Raw genomic sequence first — 25,360 nt, 5'->3', positions numbered from 1 at the left:
ACTTGTAGAGTGTCCATGACTGAAGAATCATCACCAACAAAACCCCAAACAGACAAGAAAGGTGTTCTCACTGGCACAGCTATCACGCTGGTTTAGATCCTCATCATTCTCCCCTTGATTATCACAATAGCCTCCTAAGTAGTCTCCCTGCCTCAACCCTCACCACTCTGGTCCATCCTACACTTGACTACAAAAGTCAACTTTCTCTAAATGCATATCTGACCCTGGGATTCTCTTATTCAGCCAACTCTAATGGTTATGTATTGACTCCAGAATCAAATAGGAACTCTTAATTTTTAAAGAATTTTCACTTTTAAAGCCCTTTACAATCTGTTCCAATCTTTTTTGGGGGTAAGGCAATAGGGTTAAGTGACTTGCCCAAGGTCACATAACTAAGTAAATATTAAGTGTGTGTCTGAGGCCACATTTGAACTCAGGTCCTCCTGACTCCAGGGTTGGTGCTCTATCCACTGTGCTATCTAGTTGCCCCCATCCCAAACAATCTTCCCACTTTGATGGAATATTCTCTCATCTCTGTGCCTTTGCCTTGGTGGTCCACATACTGGAACGAGCAGCCTACTCACCTCTGAGATCCTCTTTTCCTGAGTGACCCCACCTTCTACCTGAAGCCTTTCCAAGTCCTCCCAATTGTTAATGTTTCCTTCCTAAGCTATCTTGTATTAACTATTTCATATAATTTATTTCATATATATCTAATTTCTTTTATAATATATATATGCTATATATGTGTATGCATGTGTAAATTCATGAATATATGTTTATAGGTAAATATGTCTATATATATAGGAATTTGTAATCCCTTTATATTCATGTCTACTTGTGTGTGTGTGTGTATATATATATATATATATATGAACTTGCATTCTGCATACATACATATACATACACATAGATATATGCAGAGTTTGAACTCCCTGAGTATAGGGCAGATGCTTAATAATTACTTGACTGATCCACCTGCACACATGATGCTGTTATGCCTCATGGGTAGTGTGGGCATATGATGCAATAAAAAGGAAGAAATTTGGGCTCAGAGTCAGGGTAGAAATGGGTCCTGCCTCTGGCATATCTTAGGTCACTTCTTGGTGCTCAACAACTCTTTAAGATTTTAAATTGCAGAAAAAGGGCTGACCTGCTAGTGTAGATCTGGGAGAAACTGAGATAATAACTGGCAACACTTAACCTTGTGCCTGGCACATGAGCACATAATAAATGCTCCTTAATAAATCCTCCCTCCCTCTCTCCTTTCCTCCTCCCTTTCTTCTTTCCTTTCTTCCATCCTTTTTCCCTTCCTTTTTCCATCTTTCCCTCCTTTCAACCTCCTTTCTTTCCTTTTTCTCTCTCTTCTTTCTTTCTTCCCTTTCCCCTTCCTTCCTTCCATTCCCCTCTTCCTCCCACTCTCCTCTCCTCCTTCCTCTCTCCATCCCTTATTTCCTCCTTCCTTCTTCTCTTCCTTCTTCCTTTTGTCCATCCTTGCCTCCTTCCCTTCCCCCTCTCTCCTTTCTTCTTCCCCCTACCTTTCTCCTTTCCTCTCTCCCTGTTCCCTTTCTCTATCCTTCCTATCTTCCTTCCTCCCTTCCTCTCTCCAACCTTCCCATCTTCCTCCCTCCTTCCCTTCTTTCTTCCTCCCCCTCTCTCCCTCTCTCTTTCCCTTCTTTCTAACTCCCTTCCTCCCTTCCTTCTTTCCTCATTCCTTCCTCCCCCTTTCCTTCCTGAAACTACTCTGGGGTTTTTTTCATATTTTTTTAAGTTTTTGCAAGGCAATGGAGTTCAGGGGCTTGCCCAAGGCCACACAGCTAGGTAATTATTAAATGTCTGAAGCTGGATTTGAACTCAGGTACTCCTGACTCCAAGGCCAGTGTTCGATCCAGTGCACCACCTAGCCACCCCTGAAATACTCTGTTTTAATAACATTACAGGTTTTGTAACTATTCTTCTATATAACCTTTAAAGCTCCTGGTCCTCTGGTGACCAACAGCACACTTCTACTGAATAGAATTAGTACCACAGTAGAGCTAAAGCTCATGACATGTCCTTACCTTTGTACTGTGTTTTATCTCCAAGCTTAAGTCACAACCAGATGGAAGATGCTGGGGTACAGCATTTATCAGCCATCCTGCCCACATTGCCACAGCTCAGAAAGATTGAGTGAGTAACCTGGAGATTCACGGGGAAACATGAACATTTCTTTTATCCTGACCCTTCCCCAGAACTCAGGCAGACTGACTCTTGGCAGGAGAGCCCTGTTGAGATCTGCACCAGGGAACAGCCTGGATATCACCCCAGATTAATTACAGGAATTCAAGACTGAAATCTGACTAAGGAGCTCAGGAGAACTGTTTGGTGATAGAGGGGTTGGTAACTGGTGGACAGTATGATGGCTAAGATGAACATCTCTAAGGGTCCTGGGGTGTGTGCCTGGAATAACCTGAAGTTGGAGGAGAAAGTAACCTTCTACCCTAAGATCCAACTTCCTTGTTGGAAGAGATGATAGGGAAGAGATTGGATGATGGGGGAGAGTGGAACAAGAAATGATTCATGTTTCCTGAGTCCTCTCTTCTCCAAATTATGCAGTATGATTTCATAGATGTGACATGGCTTCTTTCTGGGGGGTGGGGTCTGGACATTTTAGCTTTTCAGGGAACAGCATCAGCCCAGCAGGAGGCAAGGATCTAGCTGAGGCACTGGCACTCTGTTTCCAGGTGGAGGAGTTACAGTAAGTTTTGACACCTGGAAAATGGGGGAATGGGAAAATTATTTCTTTTACCAGCATCCCCAACCCAGTCTGCCCCTTCCTCCCATCCCCTCCTGATTTTTGTGATTTAGGCTTCTTATGATGGGGCAGAGTGGAAAGGTCAGAGTATTTGTGTAACTTGGAGTTATTTCTTCCCTCTCAGCTTAGGGGCCAATAAAATAGGGGACCTGGTGGCCATAAAGCTGGCCCAGAACCTGCCATATCATCTGAAAATCTTATAGTGAGTATTTGGGGGGAATGGGAAGGGAAACTCTTCAACTCCTGGGGAAAGTGGCATGAAAGATAGAAGTGTGGGATGGGGCGGCTAGGTGGCATAGTGGATAAAGCACCCGCCCTGGAGTCAGGAGTACCTGGGTTCAAATCTGGTCTCAGACAATAATTACCTAGCTGTGTGGCCTTGGGCAAGCCACTTAACGCCATTTGCCTTGCAAAAACCTAAAAAAAAAAAATAGCATGTGGGGTGAGGAGGGTGTGGGGAGTGCTGCAGGTGGAAATACTAGTTACAAGTGGTGAAATGTGAGTTAGATGATTTTAGTTAATTATGGGCACCTCCTTATTTGGCCTGAGTGGGGCACAGCAGTCAGAGCTCCTCGGCCCTAAGAGTGTGCCTGAGAGGGAGGAGGGGAACCTGAGGGGCGTGGTGAAAGGACTATGTCTATGGAATTTCCACAAGGGATTCATCTTGTCTGGGAGATTTCATTGGGGGGGGGGGGGGCAGTAAATGTTTTAGCTGATGGACAACTAAAAGTGGAAAAGCCCATAAGCTGTCCTTTATCATGCACTTGGACATCCCTCACCCTACAAGCTGTCCCATTGGTGACTCTAATACATTGTATCTTCTACCCACTCAGCCTTTGTTCCAACCAGATTGGCATCAAGGGGACACTAAGCTTGGGTCAGGCCCTTGCCAGGTGGCAGCAGATAGAAGAGATCAGGTAAAGGAGGGAGGGAGGGAGAGAGAGAGAAAGAGAGAGAGGAGATGGGCTGAGGTACAGCTGCTCATTGACCTTTCTCATCTGCCTGGCAGCTTGGCAGACAATATCTTTGCTGAAGGGATTCTGCCTCTCTCGGAGGGACTACTGAAGCTCAGAAAGATTAAGTAAGTCTCCCTGCCTTCTTCTAGATAGAAAGGCTGTGTTCCTTATTATTATCCTGAAGGCCTAGACCTGCCTTGTATGGGTCATAAGTCCAGGATCCCTTCTTCTCTCACTCTGGTCAAGGCCTGAGGACCATGAGCCCCATGCACTGCCTAGCTCAGAGGGGAAGCCCCTCAGGAATTCCAGAAGCTTACCCTGCTTTGAACCCTACCAGCATCCCAAATGTGACTTCCAAAGACTAGGGTGGGGGATAGGGTGGGTGAGCAGGCCTAGAGGAGTTTGATAGGGTCTCCTTGTTCAGGGCTTCCCCCATCAAATTCCCCCTATTCTCTCCCAGCCTCACATCCTGCAAGATTAATGACCAGATGACCAAACCTCTGGCCAGCAGCTTGGTGCTCTGTCATGACCTTGAAGAGATATTGTGAGTACCAAAAATCCAGAGTTGGAAGGCATGAGACCTGAGTGCTCGGCCTGCCTCTTGACCCTGACTGCATCTTGGTTAGGTCACTTTGTCTCTGAACCTTAATTTTTTTACCTATATAAATGGAACTAATAAACCCTGTTTTGCTTCCCTAGTGTAGATGGTGTAAGAATGCATTAAGGACATCATTGTAGAGGGATTTTACTAACTCCTATGTTATGAGTGATTATTAAGTTGCTAATGTAAACTTGGAGGAGCAGAACAGAGAGAGAGAGGGATCCCCTGAACCTCAGATTACTGGGTCTGAACCCTCCTTGCCCCACCCTCCACCCCACCTTTCTTTCTCCAAATCCATCTTTCTGTTTTTGCATCAGAACTCTTTCTCATGTAGAAGACTCCCTTTCCCAATGAGTACTTGCTCCCTTCTTCCCTCCCTCTTCCCCCTGATTTTTGAGGTTCTCCACAGGTTGGCCTGGAATTCCCTTGGGAATGAAGGAGCTACTGAGCTAGCCTATGTCCTGCCTCAGATGAACCAGTTAAAGAAACTGGAGTAAGTATGGGGAAGCAGTACCGGAGAAAGGAAGCAGTGTCCAATTCACCAGAGAGAGGCAGAGAAGATTAATTGAAAGAGCAGGGCCCTGGGATAGGCTGGAATGAAGGGTCTTCAGGTTTATCCACTTGCCTCTAAGAAAAGAAAATCTCCCAGGTCAAAGGTGCCTTCAGCCTCCCTGAGTCACTGTCCCATAGCCTCTTTGCCTTGACACTTAGGCAGGTCTCCCCTGTTATAGTATTCTTTTTTTTTTTTTTTTTTAGATTTTTGCAAGGCAAACGGGGTTAAGTGGCTTGCCCAAGGCCACACAGCTAGGTAATTATTAAGTGTCTGAGACCAGATTTGAACCCAGGTACTCTTGACTCCAAGGCCAGTGCTTTATCCACTGTGCCACCTAGCCACCCCTGTTATAGTATTCTTTATCCCACTGAAGCCCCCTGTTTCTGTAGGGGTCTGCTTGTCAGAGAAGGAACCCACCAAGAAGAAGAACCTTATCCTTCCTAGCTGGTCCAGAGTCTAGGATGATACATAGGAATCATAACCTCATTCTCCTACCTCTTGTCCTCTGCCCTCACCCCATTATCTCTGTTTCTTCTCTTACTTTCTGGAAAGTTTGGAGGGCAATCAGATCAGAACCCTGGGAGCACAACTGCTGGCAAAGGGGCTAGCCAAGAGTCCAGGAATTCAAGTCATATGGTAAGCATGGGTTCTAGTTTCCTGGTCATCCTTCCTCCTAGGGCCTGATGTGAGATAAGACTTTTGAGTTTGGAGAAGACTATCAAATAGAAGGAAGTTCCTTTGGGAAAAATACAAGGACTCCACTAAATAAGAAGAGAAAGTCAGGCTCCACAGAAAAATGGTGTCCTTAGAGAAGGGAAAAAATGGGGCAGAAGGGATAAATTGAGAGGCTCCACTGAAAGAACATTATAGCCCCTATTTTTAGCATCTAGGGATAAGTATGGTGTAAAGAACCCCAGGCTTGGAATTAGGGGCCCTGTATTTGACTTCTGGTTTTGCCACTTAGCTGTGTGGCCAAGTACCTTATAACCTCTCTGGGCCCCCAAATGAGGGAGACCCATAGGTTCCTTTCTAGGCTTGATTCTATGTTGATCTCTGGGGGATGCCAATATAGAACTCAGTGGCCTCTGATTCCCTCCCCATCCATCTTCTTTGCAGCCTCTGGAAGAATCCAGTCCCCAAGGACACAGCCCAGTTGCTCCAGGACCAGGATCCAAGACTGAACTTCTCCTAACCAATCTCAATGGAGCTCCAAGACTCCTCCCTTAGACTCATCAGAGCCACTTAGGGTGGATGGATGCCCTTTTTGCAGGGGGGGTGGGGAGAGTCAAGCAGATTACAGGACTGTCCCCCACCCAGGTTACTAAAGCATCCTCTCTTTGTCCTGAAATGTCCTTGATGTATGCAACTCACCAGACAGACCCCTCCACTCCTGCAACATCCCTAAAGAAAGGGATCTACTTTGGACTGGACAAGGCAGGCACCTTGCCTTTAAGGGTGAAATTCAGCAAGTTTTTCTTACTCTCTGGCCTCAGTTTGTAACATTTTGGAGGCCTAAAAGTCTAAATAGAAAGAACACTGGTCCTAGAGTTCAAATCTAACTTCTAATACTGTATCTTAGGCAATTACTAGCTGTGTGACCTTGGGCAAGTCACTTAACCCCCTTGTTCCACAAAAGACAAAAAAGGAAAAAAAAGAGATTCCCTTCCTCGCCTACACTTATGATCCAATTGTTTGCAATGGAGGAAGTGCTACATAATCCCATTGTGTTTAATACATTGTGTAACATGGAGTATAAAATATGATGCAATTCAGGGACAGAGACATAACCAGCTTCTTGTTGCCATCCATTTGATCTGGGCTCTGTCTTACTATTATGATTATTATTTTATTAGGCATGCATTTACTTCATTCCTAGAATGACTGAACTTGAGAAACACTCCATCCCTCAGAACTAGACCTTTTGGTTGGGTTGGGGGAAGCACTGATCCTAGTAAGTGATATACATAAAGAAACAAGCACTGGCTGCTGAGTTGAGGACCAGGGTTCTAGACCCAATGCTCTCATCCATTTACACATGTGACTTCCAGCAAGTCACTTCCTCCCAGGTGCTGCTCAAGAAATGTTTTGTCATAAGGGGATTGGATGATCTCTAAGGTCCTTTCTACCTCTGAAATTCTGTTACTCTATAGTATTAAGTTATGAATCTAGATTTCTTCCTAGCATCTTCTAGGCTTCCCCTTCCCCTTTTATTCAACTCCTAAGCATTTATAAATATCTTGTTTGCACATCATTTTGGCTTGTCCTCTGGAAAATGTAAAGTCATAAAAAATAGGCATTATTTTTTGACTTTCTCTGTCACTGTAAACCCTCCAGTAATGTAAACTTTCCCTAAAGGAGGGGTCCTGGGTTCAAGTCCCAACTCTTTAACTTATTTTGTTACCTTGTGAACTTCATTGTGCATGCTGCCCTCTCTGAACTTCATTTTAACATCTGTAAAATAGAAATTATACTACTTGAACTAATTCGATCGAATGAAAAAAAAGCACGGATACTGAAGTCAGAGGTCAAGAGTTATTTAACCTCTGTGGGATTCAGTTGTCTTATCTGTAAAATGAAGGGGCTGGACATGATGATCTCAAAGTTCTTCTTTAGCTCTAGAGCTCTGTTCATTTTTGCCTACCTCAAAGGGCTGCTGTTATATTTGTAAGTAAACATTAAAGTGTAATGAGAAGTTTAAGTTGTGGTGGTTGTTCTTGGGAGATAAGACACACACAGAACCACAGGTGAAAAATAACAAGATAATATGTAGTGAGTACCATATTGTGAGGCAGAGATTCAGAGAAAGGAAATTCATTAAGAGCTGATGTAAGGGAAACTGCCTGAAGGGTGACACCCATAAGGGCAGAAGTTGCTTTATATATCTTTGTGTCCTAGTTACCAGTAAGAAAGACTCATTTTTTGAGTACCAACACCCTATAAGATCTGTTGAATAGAACACTATTGCCTTGGAAGAATTAAACATAATGCTTAAGATAGGATGAAGAGGCAACACAATGTCATCAAGGAATTGTAAGATAGAAAAAGATGGACCAATCATGTGGCAAGATCCAAGGGATGACTGATAGCACATATGGTATTTGACACACAGGGAAGTCAAGCAAGGTCCCTAATACCATGGGTGAGTCCCCAGTAGCTAATTTATAGGAGCATATGGAAAAGCATTGCATAAAATGATCAGATATGAATAGGTTTCAATCTGCATCATTGGAGGGATCCTTCCTATCAATGAGATCCCAGATCCATTTGAGTATTCTTAGCACCCTTCCTAGAGCCTCTCCCTCCTCATCTTCCCCTCTAAGTTTCAGCAAAATCTCTCTTTCTGCATGAAGCCTTTCCATGAACCCAGTGCTTTCCCCTTGAAATTATCTCCAATTTATCCTGTATGTATATATACACACATATATGTATATACAAATACATATATATGTACATATACATATATATGTATTTGTGTATGTATATATATATATATATATATATATATATATATATATATATATATATAATCTTTTTTGGTCACACTAGTTTACATGTGGTTTCCCCATTAGATTGTGAGCTTCTTGAAGGCAGGAACTATTTTTGCCTCTTTATGCAACCCCAGTGCTTATTAAATCCTATTTGACTTAACCAGAACCAATTAGTGGAGTGTATGGGGGTTGTGAATGAAGAAGGAGGATATTCATCAAAAGAGTAGCCCTAGGGATGGCTAGGTGGTGCAGTGGATAGGACACCGGCCCTGGAGTCAGGAGTACCTGAGTTCAGATCTGCCCTCAGACAATTACTTTGCTGTGTGGCCTTAGGCAAGCCACTTAACCCCATTGACTTGCAAAAAATCTAAAGAAAAAAAAAGAGTAACCCAGGGCTGCTCCTTCTCTTCCTACTCCTCTTCCTCATGTCCTCCTCCCTCTCTTCTCTATGTGGGACCTGGGGCTGCTGTAGCTGCTGCTACATACTGCTTTAGTTCCAGTAGGACTGACAGAGGAATGGAAGACTGAGCAGCATAGGGCTGGCCAGGTGATATCATTTATCCATTCCTGCTATTTTCCTGCCTGACTTTCAATTAACAACTGAAAAAAAAAGAGAGAAAGGAAGAAAAGGAAGAAAGAAAATGGAAGGATATAAATGTTATTCCAGAAATTTTATTACTAATGTGCCCTAAAAAGTCAAGACAATCAGTTTTTAAAAATAAAAATAATAAAAAAGACAAGTCAGTTGCAAATAAGATGCATCAGAAATATTGGAAAACAAAGTAAGCCCTTATCAAAGAAACAGGGGGGAAAAATGCAGATGAACATGTTATATGGTCTTGAATGAATCCCTGGATACCAAGCTTGAGCTGTTTCTCTCCATCTAGAGGACCTGCATAGAGCTTCTCAAAATAATTGAACTACATCAGAACAGGATTTGTCATAGAAAACAAATTGTTAGGGGCGGCTAGGTGGCGTAGTGGATAAAGCACTGGCCTTGGAGTCAGGAGTACCTGGGTTCAGATCCGCCCTCAGACAATTACTTTGCTGTGTGGCCTTGGGCAAGCTACTTAACCCCGTTTGCCTTGCAAAAAAAAAAAAAACCTAAAAAAAAAAGAAAACAAATTGTTGAGATTTTTTCACTCCCAGAAGTCGTAGGATAAAACTTATGCAGGGAAAAATGGTGCAAGATACAGAGCCTCTACTTCTCTTCTCTGCACAATCTGGCCTTGTAGTCTTCATGTCACATCTGCCAGGAGATGAAGATGTTTTGGTACTGAGTCAACCTTGAAACTTGACTAAATAAGTGCATGGGACAGTACTGGACAGAATACAGAGTGCTTTACTGAGCATGAAAGTCATGTCTCAAGACTTTGACCCATCAAGGAGATGGCAAAGTTTCAGAAAGTCCAAGCCCAAGTGTGCTCAAATTTGACAAATTAAAGAATGGTGTGAGTCAAAGAATGAATCTTCTTCAAGGAAGCAGATGTGACCTGCTATCTCATGTGTTAATGAAGTATCAGACCACCTTTATTTCTGGAGAAAATTTCATGTATCATGATAGTCATCCATAAGAATTACAGAGTTCACTATGTGGAAAAACTTACAAGATCCTGTAAACAAACTAATTGAAAATGCCAAAAAGGAAAGTGCCCAGAACGAAAACTCAGAAAAGCAGCCAGAGCAGCCAGATTCACCAATATCATTAGATGAAGATAATCCTAACAAGAAATCTACATATTTAACCAAGCATGGGAAGAATGCTTTTTCCACCTTAGAAAGGGAATGTAACCTCAAGAGTCACTGATAAATTATTGTACCTAAAACTGGTGGGAAAAGATCCCTCAGAGTCAGAAGTGACCAACAAGGATAATATGCAAGTTCACCTTCCCTGTATTATAGGAACTTCAACAAGACAGCCATCTTTGGGAATAAGCAAAATCATGACCATGTCTGCACTAGGAATGAGAAAACCCAAGTCACTTTCATCATCAAATTTCCAGGTGGCAGCCAGGTGGCTCAGTTAGATTAAAGCACCTTCCCTAGATTCAGGAGAACCTGAGTTCAAATTTGACCTCAGACACTTAATAATTACTAGCTTTGTGACCTTGGGCAAGTGACTTAACCCCATTACCTTGCAAAAACAAAAAAAAAAATCAAGTTTCATCTCTTCAAATATTCTAAACAAAAATATGCATGACTTAGAATCATCTCCATAAGACTAGAGAGAGAGCCTGGACAGCTTTGCATCCATCCCAAAGCCAGCGGTGACTCCAAAGCCCACTAGTCAGATTAGCACTGGCCCATCTGTGAAAGAACCTGAGAAGAATGCTCAAAAAAAATAAAAAATAAAAAATAAAAAAATAAAAAAAAAAGAATGCTCAAGACCTGATGGCCTGCTTCAAACCATTTTCCTGACTTTTTGTCCTATTTTCTAATTCAGGAGTAGTTGAAAAGGCAACATTAGGAGCACAAATTTCTAATTTTTAATTCTGAGGTGGATAGTACCTTGGTGACAATGCTGTCATTATTTGCCACTTGGTAGTCAGACAATATCCTTTTGTGAACATTTCTGTGCCATGTCAATAAAAGAGAGAGAGAGAGAAAGACAGACCTAGAAGGCAATATGACCAAGGGTGAAGTCTGAAAAGGTGCTTGAAGGTATAGTGTCTGACACCCCTGGTGAAGAGAACAGTCCTACTACAGATGCTGATCCCCACTACTGGTGAGGTTGCATGGGGAGGAGTTATCTCATCCTGCTAGATTCCTGGTTCTCATCTATTCCCAGTAGAAGGTAATATAACATGAAACTTCAAACACATCAACTATCTTTTGTTTTGACAATGGATGACCAGCAGCTACCAAAGACAGTAGGCTTGATTTCCCCCCTCCTTAATGTCACCACCAGGGGGTAAAAATTAATCAAAAAAGATTTCTGAATGTTTCCTAATGAATGAAAGGATAGATTGAATAAAGGAATGAATGAAGAGCTTTAATTAAGTCATTACTTTGCCACAAGCACTGAGCTAAACTCTGGAGATCTGAATATAAAAACAAGAGAGTCTCTTTATAATGAACTTACATTCTGGAGCAGGTAGGCAACATCTGGAATATTTATTCTTGGCCTGGGAAGTTATTGTTGTTGTTGATCCTTCATTTCAAAAGAAGACTGTGACATCAGAAAGCTGATGCCATGACAAGTAAGTTGTATTTGAATAAGGGGGTGCTGTGATAAGTCACCAGCCTCATTTTCTCCTCTGGAGTCATCTGGGTCCAGATATGAATATGGTTGACTAGATATGAATAAGATATGAATCAGGACAACTGGAGATATGAATCAGAATGCCTGGAGATGACATGGATGTAGTGGGAGATCTTGGCTTTTTAAAGCTAAATCTATCCCAAGTCACAGGTTGACTAAGGTAATGTCTATGATATGAGGCCAAGAGGCCAAGAATGACCACTTCTGGGAAGTCACAAGGATGGTAAATGGGGTACATCGACATTCCTTTCCAAACGTGGCAGTGATATCAGTTTGATTATCAGTTATAGGGAGAGATAGAAAGTCAGGCAGGGAAAATAGATGACATGAAGATGCTGTGTGGATGGTATGTGAAATATGATCTGGCTTGGAAACTGTTACATAAATCATAACACATAATTCATCCACCCAGAGAGCTCTGCCCTGAGGTGAAGGAAGCAAAATTCAGTAGATTAGGTCCCAGCTCTCATCCTTCAATGGTTTCTGAAAGTTGAGTGATCTGGAAGTACAAAAACAGAACAGATATAATTAATTAATTAAAATGCAAGCGGAATCCAGGTTGAGATGCACACACTTGAAATGCCTCTGCCCGGGAGGTACATATTGGTAGATAACTTGCCCTCAAAAATCATGAGCTATAATGGTCTAGGCCAAAGGAATATCCCCACTTAGTCTAGTACCAAAACTGTGAGTCTCTGAAAGTACTGAATTTCTGCCAAAGGGGAAACTGAAAACAGAGCAGACCAAAGCTTCTGTGCCAGTTGGCAATATACTGGGCCTGGGAGATAGACTCAGGCTCAAAAAAAAAAAAAACAAAAAACCAAACCCTAGTATAAGGAAAGCACTGACCTCAAGGAACTTAAATTCTACTGGAAAAATAGAATTTTAATTATAATTATAACTATTTCAGTGTTACACCTAGAGATTCACCTTGAAGAAGTATCTAGAATAACCATCCTAGGTTCTAGGTACTCTAAAGATGTACCCCCATCATATAGTGGAAAACATGCTAGATTTTCAGGATAAGATTCAACTTCTGGGTAGACAACTTACTATTTTTGTGACCAGGGGCAAGTCACAATATCTCTGGGCCTCAGTTTCTTCATTTATAAAATGATGGAGTTCCACTAGATGATCTTTAAGATCCTTCATCTCTAAATCTTATAATCAATGCAAAACAAGTTCCTATCAATGTGCTTACTTTTCTTCTAGTCATCCAGAGAATACAATTAGTTCAAAACCAAGACATTTAAAAGTAGAAATGGATGATCTCTTATTTCCTTAATTGGGAAACTGTTGAGTCCTAAGGTGTGTTTTTTTTTGGGGGGGGCAGGGACAAAGGATACAAAATTGTCCAGTCTACAATAAAAGAAATTGAGGCACAACTCCAAGCCAATATCACTTTGTTAAAAGGTCTTAGAGATGCCCCCTCTTCTGGAAGTCTATTTTTTCATGTCTGATACACAGATGATATAGAAGAGGAAAAATAAAATTCAGTCTCATTGGTTGATAGACTTCTATCTTGATCTTCCAGGAGACCTTTCAGCTCGTGCTTGTGAGAAAGATGATTATCTCCCTCTTATATTAAGAACCAATTATTGGGGCGGCTAGGTGGCACAGTGGATAGAGCACCAGCCCTTGAGTCAGGAGTACCTGAGTTCAAATCCACTTAATAATTACCTAGCTGTGTGGCCTTGGGCAAGCCACTTAACCCCATTTGCCTTGCAAAAAAAACCTAAAAAAAATACAATTCATTTATTTCTGTGAATAAATGAAAAAATAAAAAAAGCGATTGAAGCTTCATATATTGTAAGTTATCAAATTGTAAAAAAATTGAGACACTATCAAATATTAATTTTGCCATTAATAATTGCCAAAGCAATTGTCTTCTTTTTTGAAGCTAGAAAGAGATCAAGATCTCTGCTCTTAAGAAGTAATCAATACAGATATGAAGTAGTAATCAATGCTTTAAAAAATCAAGATGCTTTAAAAAAAATTAGAGATGCCTGCCTCTAAAAATGCCTGTTTCTCTGAATACATATAATATGTCTAGTGGTTTTTAATCAGTAATTATAGGAATGTTTTTTAAAAGTATCATTTACACTTTGAAATAAGATAATTGATGTTTATAGCAGCCATTTTAATTATATTTGTAAGAGATTTGCTTCAGTAAAGTGCAAAAAGAATATGGTATTTAGTGGCGGCTAGGTGGTGAAGTAGATAGAGCACCCGCCCTGGAATCTGGAGTACTTGAGTTTAAATCTGACCTCAGACACAATAATTACCTAGCTGTGTGGCCTTGAGCAAGCCACTTAACCCCATTGCCTTGCAAAAAAAAAGCCAAAAAAAAAATGGTATTTGGTCATCATTTGTCAGGAAGTACAAATAGGGAAGGCATTTTTATCTAATTAAGTCATACTATGAAGGAAAACAATTTATCCTCTTGTTCCACATCAGTTTGCACAGATGGAACAAAATCAATATCTGGGAAATTTGAAAACATTGTTTCATATATCAAAAAATTTTATGTAAATATACTATACAACACATGCAAACAAATTTTGGCTTAAAAATTGCCATCAAAATTTAAAAGTATATTAGATAATGCTGTCAAAAATAATTAGTTTTGTAAAAGAAAGACCCACAAACTCTTTTAATTGTTTACTATTTTATGCAGATAGGCAGTGAGCAGAGTTGTTTGATGGTTTTCCCATGCTAGAGTTATGAAGTGAGAAAAGAGCTAGTTGTCTTTTTCACTGACCATTTTTTTCACCAAAATAATTATGCAAATAATATGACATGACTACAAAGATAAGTACATTTAGCATATATCTTTTCAAAACTTAACCAATTCAACACATCATTACCAAGTGCAAATGCAAACATATTCAATGTTCATGACAAAGTAAAAAGTATGATTAAAATACTAAAATCTTGAAACCACATAACTGAGTATGATACTGAGTGCCTTGTGACATTGCATAATTTTTATTAGAATAGAAGCAATCTTTTCATTAAGCTGTCAAGAAAAAATCAGTGATCACATGAAATTTTTAGAAATTACTTTCAGTGCATATTTTCCTGAATTTTCAATATATTAGATTTGGATTTGCAACTTCTTTGATATGCCTTCCACATTTCTAGATGCTCAATTAACAATGGATGAAAAATATTTAATTGACATATCAATGGATAATGAACTACAGACATCAGTGAAATATTTCAGTTGTGTAAATTTGGAGGTAAAATCTAAAACTGAATTTATCTCTATAAGAGAACTTGTAAAATTATTTTATCATTTTCTATCACATATTTATATAACCAAGAAATTTCATTTCATTTTTTTATAATTCTCATCTCAAACCACTTTGCATGTGATTTTTTTTTATTTGTGGAGAATGATGCTTCATACCTGTATTGACTATTACTTCATACCTGTACTGGTGGAGAGTGATGCTTTATACCTATATTGATTACTACTTACAAGCAGAAATCTTGATCTTTTTCTGGCTTCAAAAGAGAAGACAAATATTTCTAAATTCTCTTCAAGGAGAGGTCCCTGAAGAGAAAGACTCTGGGATAAAGACAATATGAACAGAATCTCTCTATTTTTAAATTTTTACTTATTTATTTTCATACATTTGTACATGCATATTTCTAAGTTACAAAATTTCCCTCCACCCTCCCTTCCCACCTCCCTCCCCTCAACAGGGAATAGTCAGGTTAGTATTTTACATACATATTTTGTTAAGCATATTCACAAATTAGTAATTTTTGGCATGAGGAATTAGGATTGAGGGCAAGAGATTCATAAAAGGTAATTTTTATAAAGTGTTCATCAGATTCTGAAGGCTTGGGTGTTTTTCTGTGTATTTTGTTTTTCTTCCTCTGGTTGGGGATAATATAGTCGATAACCAGTCAAATATAGTTGTCCTAGCTCTCTGGACTGTGGAGAGGAGTTGCTTCCATTAAGGTTGTTCATCTCATAATGTTGTTGATGTGTGCATTATTTCTTTGGTTCTACTCCCTTTGCTCAACATCAGATCCAGTAAGTCATTCCATGCTTCTTTAGAGTCCGACCCTTTATTGTTTCTTATAGAACAATAGTATTCCATAGTATTCATGTACCATAACTTGTTTAGCCATTCCCCAGTTGATGGGCATCCCCTCAATTTCCAGTTCTTTGCCACTACAAAAAGAACTTCTATGAATATTTTGGATCATGTACGATTTTCTCATTTTTTACAATTTCTTCTGGATATAGACCTAGAATTGGAATTGCTGGGGCAAAGAAATATGAACAGTTATTGTTCTTTGGGCATAGTTCCGTATTGCTCTCCTGAAAGGAAACAGAATCTCTCTTGAAGCTGAAAGCCAGAATACCAGGATCTCTCCTCCTAAACTCTCATCAAGTTCTCCCTTCACAAGCCTAGAGCATTAAGTAAACAGCCTCTACTAAAGAGGAGAGCCTTATGCAAATGAACTGAGTTATATAATTGCTTGAAGTAAAAATGTATAAATAAACTCAATGCAAAGTCAGATTTAAGATTGCACTTGATATTGAGTCAAAAACTGAAAACTTTTGTTCAAATGAAGAATCTGAAGTCAAATCTGAAGTCAAAATTAAGTTTATATGTGATTACGTCAAAATTCTTTTAGGCTACCAACTTATTTAATCCAAAATGCTTTTTATATTCAAGGAAAAAAATTTAGTATGAAGTCTTGCAGATAATATGATTCTCATTAGATTACTTTTCATTCTTACAGAAGGTAGCACATAATATATTTGTAATTATTAGAGAATTAGAGTGGATAGAGTACTGGGTCTGGAAGCAGGAGTATCTGAATTCAAATCCCAGGTAAGGTACTTATAGGTTGTGTGTGACCCTGGACAAATCACTTACATTCTATCTGCCTTAGTTTCCTCAACAGAAAAATGAAGATACTAATAACAATTCCTATAAAGGAATGTTGTGAGAATCAAATGAAATATTTATAAAGTGCTTAGAACAATGCCTAGGTACTTAATAAAGACTTGTTTTCATTCTTATAGGTAAAATAAAAGTTTACATTTTATAATTATGATTATATAACAAATTTTAATTCAGAGCTTTGGGGACAAAGGGTATGTATTGTGATCTTAAATGAGGTTCGGATTCTTTCTGCAAATGACACTCTTGCTGACATTCGTGAGAATGAAAATATTTTAATTACACAACACAAGGAATAGATTGATTACAATAACATCCAATACAGCAACTAATACATTAAAGACAATGGGTTAGTAATACTATAATCAAAGTAGAAGAAAAAGATAAAGATAACATCACCAATTGGGGGAGCACCAACTCTGAACAGTCCATGGCTGGGGGAATCCCGTGTTCTTTTCAGTCTTTTTTTTGAGTCCTGATTGGGGAAGAAAGAGAGAGAGAGAGAGAGAGAGAGAGAGAGAGAGAAGAGCCCCAGGCAGAATCAATTCTCCATGGGTGAGATTCCTGCCAATGCTTGGAGCCTCAGAGTATTTATCAGTGGAGAACAAAGAAGGCTAGTTGCTAATTTAGTTGGGAGGATTCCCTTAGTTGGGAGGGAGTTCTTTTAACAGTAATATAGGAAAAGCCTACAAGTATACCAGTTTATCAGTGGAGAACAAAGAAGGGTAGTTGCTAATCTAGTTGGGAGGGATTCCCTTAGTTCCTTTAACAGAACTTTGGGAAAAGTCTACAAGTCTACCAGTTTGAAGACTTCAAGGAAATGCCATAGGGGGGACTAAAGATTTTACTTTGAATAAGGTCAATACTGTGAGAATAGGCAGTTCTCCCCAGTACTACCTGTATATTCCAAGGAGTGGCTGGCTCCTGGAATCTTTGGAATGCAGCCAAATCACCTATGGGGTGTGGGGGGGGGAGGTAAATTCGTGAGGAAGGCACATCCTCATACAGGCTCGAGAGAACTTACTTATAAGAAAACTTCATTTTCTTATTCAGGGTATTACAATATTAAACTATTATATGATAATGTGTTATCCTTCATATTTGAAGATCATGACACCATAACAAGTACATGAATTGGATGTGAGTGAGGAGTGCTGTGCTAAGTCACCAACTTCTCTTTCTCCTCAAGTGCTATCTGGGTTCAGTGGCCAAATATGAATCAAGATGACTGAAGATAGCCCTGGGTGCAAAGCAATCAAGGTTAAGTGACCTGCCCAATGTCAGACAGCTAATAAGCATTAAGTCTGAGGCTGGATTCTAACTCAGGTCCTCCTGACTACAGGGCCACTACTCTATCAACTGGGCCATCTAGCTGGCCATATTTAATAAGTAAGACTAAAAAATATGATAAGTAGTATATTAAAATGCCCTAGGGGTTCAAAACACTTTTTTCCATTGTTGAAAGAGGTTCAAAAAACATAAAACTCAACCAATTTCAACTCTATCTTCCAGTTCTGACAGTGTATAAAACTAAGGAAGCATTTATTAAATGGGGAGTTAGAAGATAAACCTGAAAAGAGAGGAGAAAAATTATAGAGCTCTAGTCCTCAACTGCATGGGGTGGCTGAGGTGCCATGAAGCTTGAAAGGACAACCTCTCCCATTGACTTAGGCCAGTAGAACAAACTGTGCTCCTGGGGAAACCTGCAATGGTATGGATGTAGTTTCCATAAATACCACTAGATGACAGACTGACACTAATAAGTCTAAGTAACTTTTGAATGAGAAATTTCATTCAGTTTTTTGGCAAGAGAGAAAACAACAAAGAATCTTGACTGAAAAAGAGTTGGAAATTACAGGAGAGGATTTGGCTATGTGTTGAGTGGCCCATAGGGGAGAGCTCTCTAGCCCAGTGATTTGCAAAATGTTTGCATGAAGGTTGGAGAATCACTTAAGAAATTCAAAGAAAGATAGATTTAGAGATGGAAAGGACCCTGTCTAACTCCCTCATTTTATAGATGAGGAAACTAGAGGTTAAGTGACTTGACCAGGGTCATACAGCTAATAGGTGTATGAAGTAGGATTTGAATCCAAGTCTTTGTGAATTAACTGTTTGAATTAAAACAAAGGATCAAAATTTCATTTCTAAACTGCCAGATAAGGGGCGGCTAGGTGGTGTAATGGATAAAGCACCGGCCCTGGAGTAATTACCTAGCTGTGTGGACTTGGGCAAGCTACTTAAACCCAATGCCTTGAAGAAAACCAAGACTTCTCTAAACTGTCAGATATTTTTCTGCTCCCTTCTATGGACAAAAAGACCTTTATCAGTAGTATTTGTCTGGGAATCAATTTCTTTTAGAGAAGCTGCTCAATCTTGATGTCACTCTTCCTTATATTTTTTTCTCTGCCTTAATTTGCTGACTGGGTCCTAACCTTTGGTGTCTTTGGCATACCCTCAACTTGGCTCAAAGAGGAAAGTACCTCAGGGCCACGTGCCAAACCTCTGGACAGCTCTAATGGGGCTTAATTCACAGTCAGGCTTGATGACTGTGAGAGACTCTTGGACAGGGATGGATCCTATAGGAGAAAAGATAGGAATCTGAGACTCCTTATCTTCCATTCTCCTTTTCTTTTGAACTTTAGTTAACACACATGAACCTGTTCTTCAGGAGATGTTAAGTCCCTGAAAAGCTAGAGCTAGCAGGGACTTTCGAGACTCTTTAGTCTAAACCCTTCATTTTACAAGAGGAAAAAAGATCCAAATGGAGGATATGAATCCTTATGGTCCTTCCTTTGCCTGAGGATTGAAACAATAACAACAAAAATTCTTTGATTCTGTGTATCTGTTTTCAGAGTTCCATTCAGGGTGAAGTGTAGACTGGGGTCATTTATAGGGCCAATGCCTATGGTTCTAGGGTTGAGTGAAGGAGTGACATGACACTGGCTTCTTGTGGAAATATTCTCATTCTTCTCTGTGGATTAGTTTCCTGTTTACCTTTCCATGCCTAACCCTTCCCAGTCTAAGTCCAAAACTCCAATAAACTCTAATAAACTGCCAACTGCTTCTGGAGTAAACAAGAGAGCCATTTATAGCTTAAGAAGACCTTTTGCACACTGCCTCTCCCAGACTTGGCTGGAGTCTTTTTATTCCCTTTTGATAGGAGATCCCTTCTAAATCTCTGTATTCCACCAGTCATCTTACTTTCTTTAAGTAAATTTTTATTACAATCTTTTTTTAATCATCTACAATTTCTAATATATCCTTACTTAACCCCCTCACAGAGAGTCAGTCAGTCATTATGTGAAAGGATAGGGAAAAAAAAGGAGGAAGAAGGGAAATAGTTCAACGAAATTAACTAAGACATCCAAAAGAGCCTGACAACATATTCTGTGTTCAATACTATATTCCTCCTACAAAGAAGGGGTAAGACTAGAAGGCCTGACTTCTAGCCAGACTTATTTAATTTCTTTCCAACAAAGGAACAATCAGTCCATCTAGTTAGGTCAAACCAGATATAAAAATCAGCCTAAATTCATAGCCACCTCTTTATGTACTTTCTTCACTTTCAAAGGAGTTTTGGTTTTAAAGAAGTAAGGATGTGGAGTAAGTAGGCCTTATAAATGAATGGACACTCCCTTCTTCTATCCCTACTTGCCTGCCCTCCTCCTCAGTGGTAACACACAGGCTAGGTGGTACATTCTCTGTATCCAAGGCAAGCTAGCTTGACTTCCCAGTGTCTCTACCTCTCCACCTTCCCAATTACTTTGAAGAGTAACAGCTTAGGAACAGGAATGCATATTTTCCTTGGGCAAATTATTCCATCTGTCTGAGTCTCTGCTTCCTCTCCTGTAAAATGAGAGGGAAGGGGTTAGACTAGATGGGCTCTAAAATCCTTTCCAGAACCGAATCTAGGATCCCCATGTCTCAAAGTACATGGACTTTACCATTTGTGGTTAAGACTTGGAAAGTTACCTCTGTGAGAAATTTCCCCTCTATGGGCAATTTGGTGTAGTAGAGAGAACACTGATCTTACTTCAGAATACTTAACTATCTCTGTCATACATCAGTTAAGTGACCTTGAGCTGTCAATCATTTCTCCTCTCTAGATCACAACTTCCTTCTCAGTAAAATGAGATGATTACACCCCTACTATTTATTTCACAGGTTATTATGAGGAAAGTGAGCATGAATACATACTCACATGCTATGTGTTTACATGATAATATACATATACTTCCATGTTTATATAAATATACATACTCTTATTAATAAGATGGGCCAGTTAGGTAGAACTAAGGATGGAACTCTAGACCTAGAGTCAAAACCTGACTTCAAATCTGGCATTTATGAGCTGTGTGACCTTGGGCAAGTCACTTAATCCTATTTGTCTCATCTGTAAAATGCAATGGTGAAGGAAATGGCAAACCACTCCAGTATCTTTGCCAATAAAATCCCAAATAAGGTCATCAAGAGTCAGACAAGACTGAAACAACTGAACAACAAGCAAATATAATCCTTGGTTGGGTTAATCCATTAGTCCATTGCCACCTCAGCCAGAAATACAGTATCAGAAGAAATTCGGGCTCTTGAGAAATGAATAGACAATGATAAGCTGATGTAGTAGACAGAATCAAGAAAAGAAACCCTAACTGTTGGGAGTAGAGTGATAAAGAATTACTCTGGAAAATCTGGCTGAATAACCTGACCAGTGGAGGTGCTATGCCCAAAAGGAAGAAGTATGGGAATATCATGGAAAGATAATCAAAGCCCCCCAGTGACAGAAGCCTGAATTAAATTGGTCACATTTATTCTTAAACATGTGTACTTTACTCCTAGTATACTTTATACTAATGCTGTGTATATTTGTAGAATGTATCCCAGGTTTATGGAGGGAATGTTTCATTGCAAATATTCTTATGGTTCTTTTCTTTATTTTACTTTATTTTGAGTTACTTGTGTCTATTGGCCAATTATTAAAGGCAGGTTTACTAGTGAAGGATCATGATTTATAGTTTTAGGATCACAGAACTATAGAATACCTAAAGTAGCAAGCCCCAGAAAACCTGAACTGTTCTATCCAAGTATAAATTGGAGAAATAGTCTAGAAAGTATGCTACAAAAACTATATAAAGGAAATATAAAATTTTTCATGTGTGTGGAAGAAAAGATATTGGCAAATTAAGAGATCAGGAGAAGCCTAGAATAGTAAGTGGTAGCTACTTAAGCTGAAGCTGGAAGAAAGGACAATGGAATTCTAAGAAACAGAAGGGAGAAAGAAGGACATTAAAATCATAATGGCCAACTTATACTAAGGCCCAATGATGGAAGTTGAAACAATAGTCAGAATAGTCAGAAGGCCTGCAGAACTGGAATGCAGGAGATTAATATTGTTCAACAGGCTTAGAAAGATAGGGTGGAGTAGGGTTATAAAAGGTTTTAAATGTTTGAGTTGGATGCTGGAAGCAATTGGGAGCTTCTTAAGCAGGTCATTGTCATGATCAGACTTGTGTAGTAGACCAAGTGAAGAATGGATTGAATAGGGGAAAGACAGGAGACAGGGAGGTCAATTAGGAAGCATTGTAATAATGATGAGAATCTAAGCTAGGATGGTGATTTTGCCTGTAGAAAGTAGGGATTAGACTCAAGAGATCTGAAGGCAGAAAGTGCAAGTCTTGGCACTGGATTGGAAATGGGAGTTAAAGAAAAAAGAGTCAAGAATGATTCATAGATTGAGAACCTGGGTGATTAAGCTAACGATCTCCTCAGTAAAAATAGGGAAGTTGGAAAAGAGAAATACTTAGGAGAAAAAACAATGAATTCTATTTTGGATATGTTAAGTTGGAGATATCTATGGATATCTAGTTCAAAGTATTCATTAGACAGTTGGTAATAGGAAAGTGAAACCTTGCTCTTCCATGGCCCCTTTAGATCTCGTTCATCCTAACAATAAGTCAGACTTTTATTACTTTAAAAAATAATTGTGTATCATGACTGGGCTTCTATAACAAGCTTATTTCAGATATTTGCTATCTTTAGCTTGAGGGAGGGTAAATAAAGGTGAGAAGAAGAAAATTTACAAAAATAAATGTTAAAAACTGTAAATGTAACTGGAAAAATAAATTTAAAATTGGAAAGATTTTTTAAAGAATGGAAAAAATTATCTTTTTAAAAATTCTTTTTGGTTTTATATCACACTCAAATTTAAATATATCCTTTCCACTCAAAGATTAAATGATATATAGTAAAAACTAACCAATACTTTAATTGTCTGACAATATATGCAACTTTCCACTCATGTAGTTTTCTACCTTTACAGTAAAGGGAGAGAAGTGCCTTTTCTCAACTCTTTTCCTAGGGCTAAACTTGGTCATTATAATTATGCATTCAGGGTTTTTTCTTTCTTTCTTCAGGGTTGTTTTCTTTCTGTTCACATTATTGTGCACATTAGTATTTATTGTTCTGGTTCTGCTTACTTCATTTTGTACATATATATGTCTTTATATTTCTCTAGATTCTTTTTTTGGCAAGACAATTGTGTTAAGTGACTTGCCCATGGTCATACAGCTAGGTAATTATTAAGTGTCTGAGGTCACATTTGAACTCAGGTCCTCCTGACTTAGAGGTCAGTACTCTAGCTACTGCACCATGTAGCTGTCCACTTCTCTAAATTCTTAATACTAGCCATTTCTTATAGCTATGATAAACAATGGGCACAAAGATAAGGAAAAAGAGAGACAACCCCTTGCCCTCAAGGAGTTAATGGAGGAAGCTATATATAAAAGGAAGAGTCAGGGTGGGAAACTAGCAGAAATGGTGTTCCATGTCAAAACCAAATAGAGCTCAGTGAATAGAGCACCAGCCCTGGAGTCAGGAGGACCTGAGTTTAAATTCAACCTCAGACACTTAATAATTACCTAGCTGTGTGGCCTTGGGCAAGTCACTTAACCCCAGTACCTTGCAAAAACCTAAAAAAAAAAAAAAACCAAATAGCTGCTACCGGAAAATGAAGAGATCCCTGGAAAGTTCTGAACCTTTTATTAAGGAAGGCTTCAGCCCTTCAATCAAAGGGGAGGGGCAAGAAAGGAATAGAGAAGGTGTTAAATTACAAAAACAGTCAATTGTCTTGGTTATGAGACTTCAGGTGGATTAGCAAGGCTAGGCTAGACTTCCTTGGAGTTAAAACCAAGCAGAACTGCTGATGGAAAATGGAGAGTTACCTATAATATGTAATGTATTATATATGTAATACATGCATATATTTTATATAACACATATGCATATGGCTATATATTCAACTGGATTCACATATCATAATTTGTTTAGCAATTTCCCAATCAATGAATACCTACTTTGTTTTACAGCTCTTTGCTACCACAAAAGGTACTGCTATTAATATTTTGGAATTTGTGAAGTTTCCAATTCTTGTTTTTATCTTCAAAAACATTCCCTTTTCTTTCCTTATACAATGACTTCCCCTAATTTAGGCTTTAATTGTGATGAGTGATTAGTTTTCATTCCTACATTAGTTATGGGAAACTGAGGAAAGTAGCCAATAGCTTACAGAGAAACAACTAGGGAAGAGGAAAGAAGCTTTAATGATAGAATCTGAGGAATGTTGACTTACAGGTGTAAATCAAGCTAATTTACATCTTACTGGGAGCTAAAGGAATCTCTATGGAGAGAAAAGGGATGGACTGGCACAGGAAGACAAGAGACCATAGAATTAGCAGGTTAGGTGAATTTGGTGAAGGAAGTAGCACCAGTAGTCAGGTTCATACATCAGTGTTATCCCTTTCAAAAATTATGGGGAAGGAAAATTTTGATAAGGAATCTGAGCCTATATGGGGTGAGAATTGTATACTTCAGAAAGGCCTTTGGCCTTGGCAATACCCAATTGAGGACAAGAGAGGGACTTGAGTTTCTAGACAGGAGATAAGAGGCCCTGATTTCGTGAGACATGTGTGCCCATTTCTATTATGGACACCCGTCATCAAAGATGTTTTAATAAAAGGATTCTCTTTGTTCCACTTATGATGGTTTTGAGTTCTTGGTAAGGTGCTTGTTTCTTACAGCTGGGGGCTCGATCTGGTTCCGGACATCCTGAGGAACATTGACAAAGGCAGGGAATCTCAAGCCATGATTTCCAAGGTTCATTATGTTGCCAGTGGGATTTCCCTGCTTGGGAACTGTTCAAAGATCCTAGGACCATATGGAGTATGGTTCACCATGAGTGAACCAAAGGAATAAGGGGAAAAGAAAAGGGGGGAAAAAGAAATTTTTGTGCACAGAAACCATGGTAAAAACAGTGGGCTGCCTAGTATTGCTTGGTTCCTTAAGAATTCAAGATAGGAAAGGCAAGGTGGACTGGCAAATACTATCTGAATTGATAAGAATCATGCAAGGTTTAGAAACTAATGGTGTGAGTGTCTCAAGGGAAGGTGTTGCAGTGGGTTTGATGTTTTCCGGTAAAGAATTACTATTAGACCCAAGAATGCAGGTGTAAAAAAGAAAATAGAGCAGTGGTAAGAAAGTGATAGAGAAGTTAAAGAGAGATTAAAGAAAACCATTAGTGGATTGCTAATTTAATCCTGACAGTCCAGAAGCAAGATAAAGCAGATGTCTGAAAGTAAAAAGAGGCAGAGCCTCTGCCAAAATCTCCTTAAATCCCCCTCAGGGTCCAAGGGAAGAGGTGGTGACTAGAGGAGTTGTCACATTGGAGAGTTTGCCTTTTGGGGAAGGATAGAGGGTCTCTGATTCTGGCCTAGATGGTTTCAA

At 39.3% G+C, this 25,360-nt stretch overlaps 1 protein-coding gene and 1 pseudogene across 2 annotated transcripts in view; both read left to right on the top strand.

Moving 5' to 3' along the window:
- Positions 1 to 8,247, top strand: part of NLRC5 (NLR family CARD domain containing 5) — a 100,037-nt gene extending 91,790 nt beyond the window's left edge. For both annotated transcript variants that reach the window (XM_074211262.1, XM_074211263.1), the window contains exons 41-49: positions 2,086 to 2,169; positions 2,654 to 2,737; positions 2,919 to 2,996; positions 3,628 to 3,711; positions 3,804 to 3,875; positions 4,211 to 4,294; positions 4,761 to 4,844; positions 5,457 to 5,540; positions 6,021 to 8,247. In XM_074211262.1, the coding sequence (XP_074067363.1) occupies positions 2,086 to 2,169; positions 2,654 to 2,737; positions 2,919 to 2,996; positions 3,628 to 3,711; positions 3,804 to 3,875; positions 4,211 to 4,294; positions 4,761 to 4,844; positions 5,457 to 5,540; positions 6,021 to 6,096 (730 nt within the window). In that variant the 3' untranslated portion in view covers positions 6,097 to 8,247. The remainder of the gene's footprint in view (positions 1 to 2,085; positions 2,170 to 2,653; positions 2,738 to 2,918; positions 2,997 to 3,627; positions 3,712 to 3,803; positions 3,876 to 4,210; positions 4,295 to 4,760; positions 4,845 to 5,456; positions 5,541 to 6,020) is intronic.
- On the top strand, positions 8,040 to 11,532 carry LOC141493916 (islet cell autoantigen 1 pseudogene; annotated as a pseudogene).
- The last annotated feature ends 13,828 nt before the right edge of the window (positions 11,533 to 25,360 follow it).

Source organism: Macrotis lagotis, chromosome 1 (assembly GCF_037893015.1).
Source record: "Macrotis lagotis isolate mMagLag1 chromosome 1, bilby.v1.9.chrom.fasta, whole genome shotgun sequence".
Lineage (NCBI taxonomy): Eukaryota > Metazoa > Chordata > Mammalia > Peramelemorphia > Peramelidae > Macrotis > Macrotis lagotis.
Note: the sequence above shows the minus strand (reverse complement) of the source record. Positions and strands in the feature narration are given on the sequence as shown.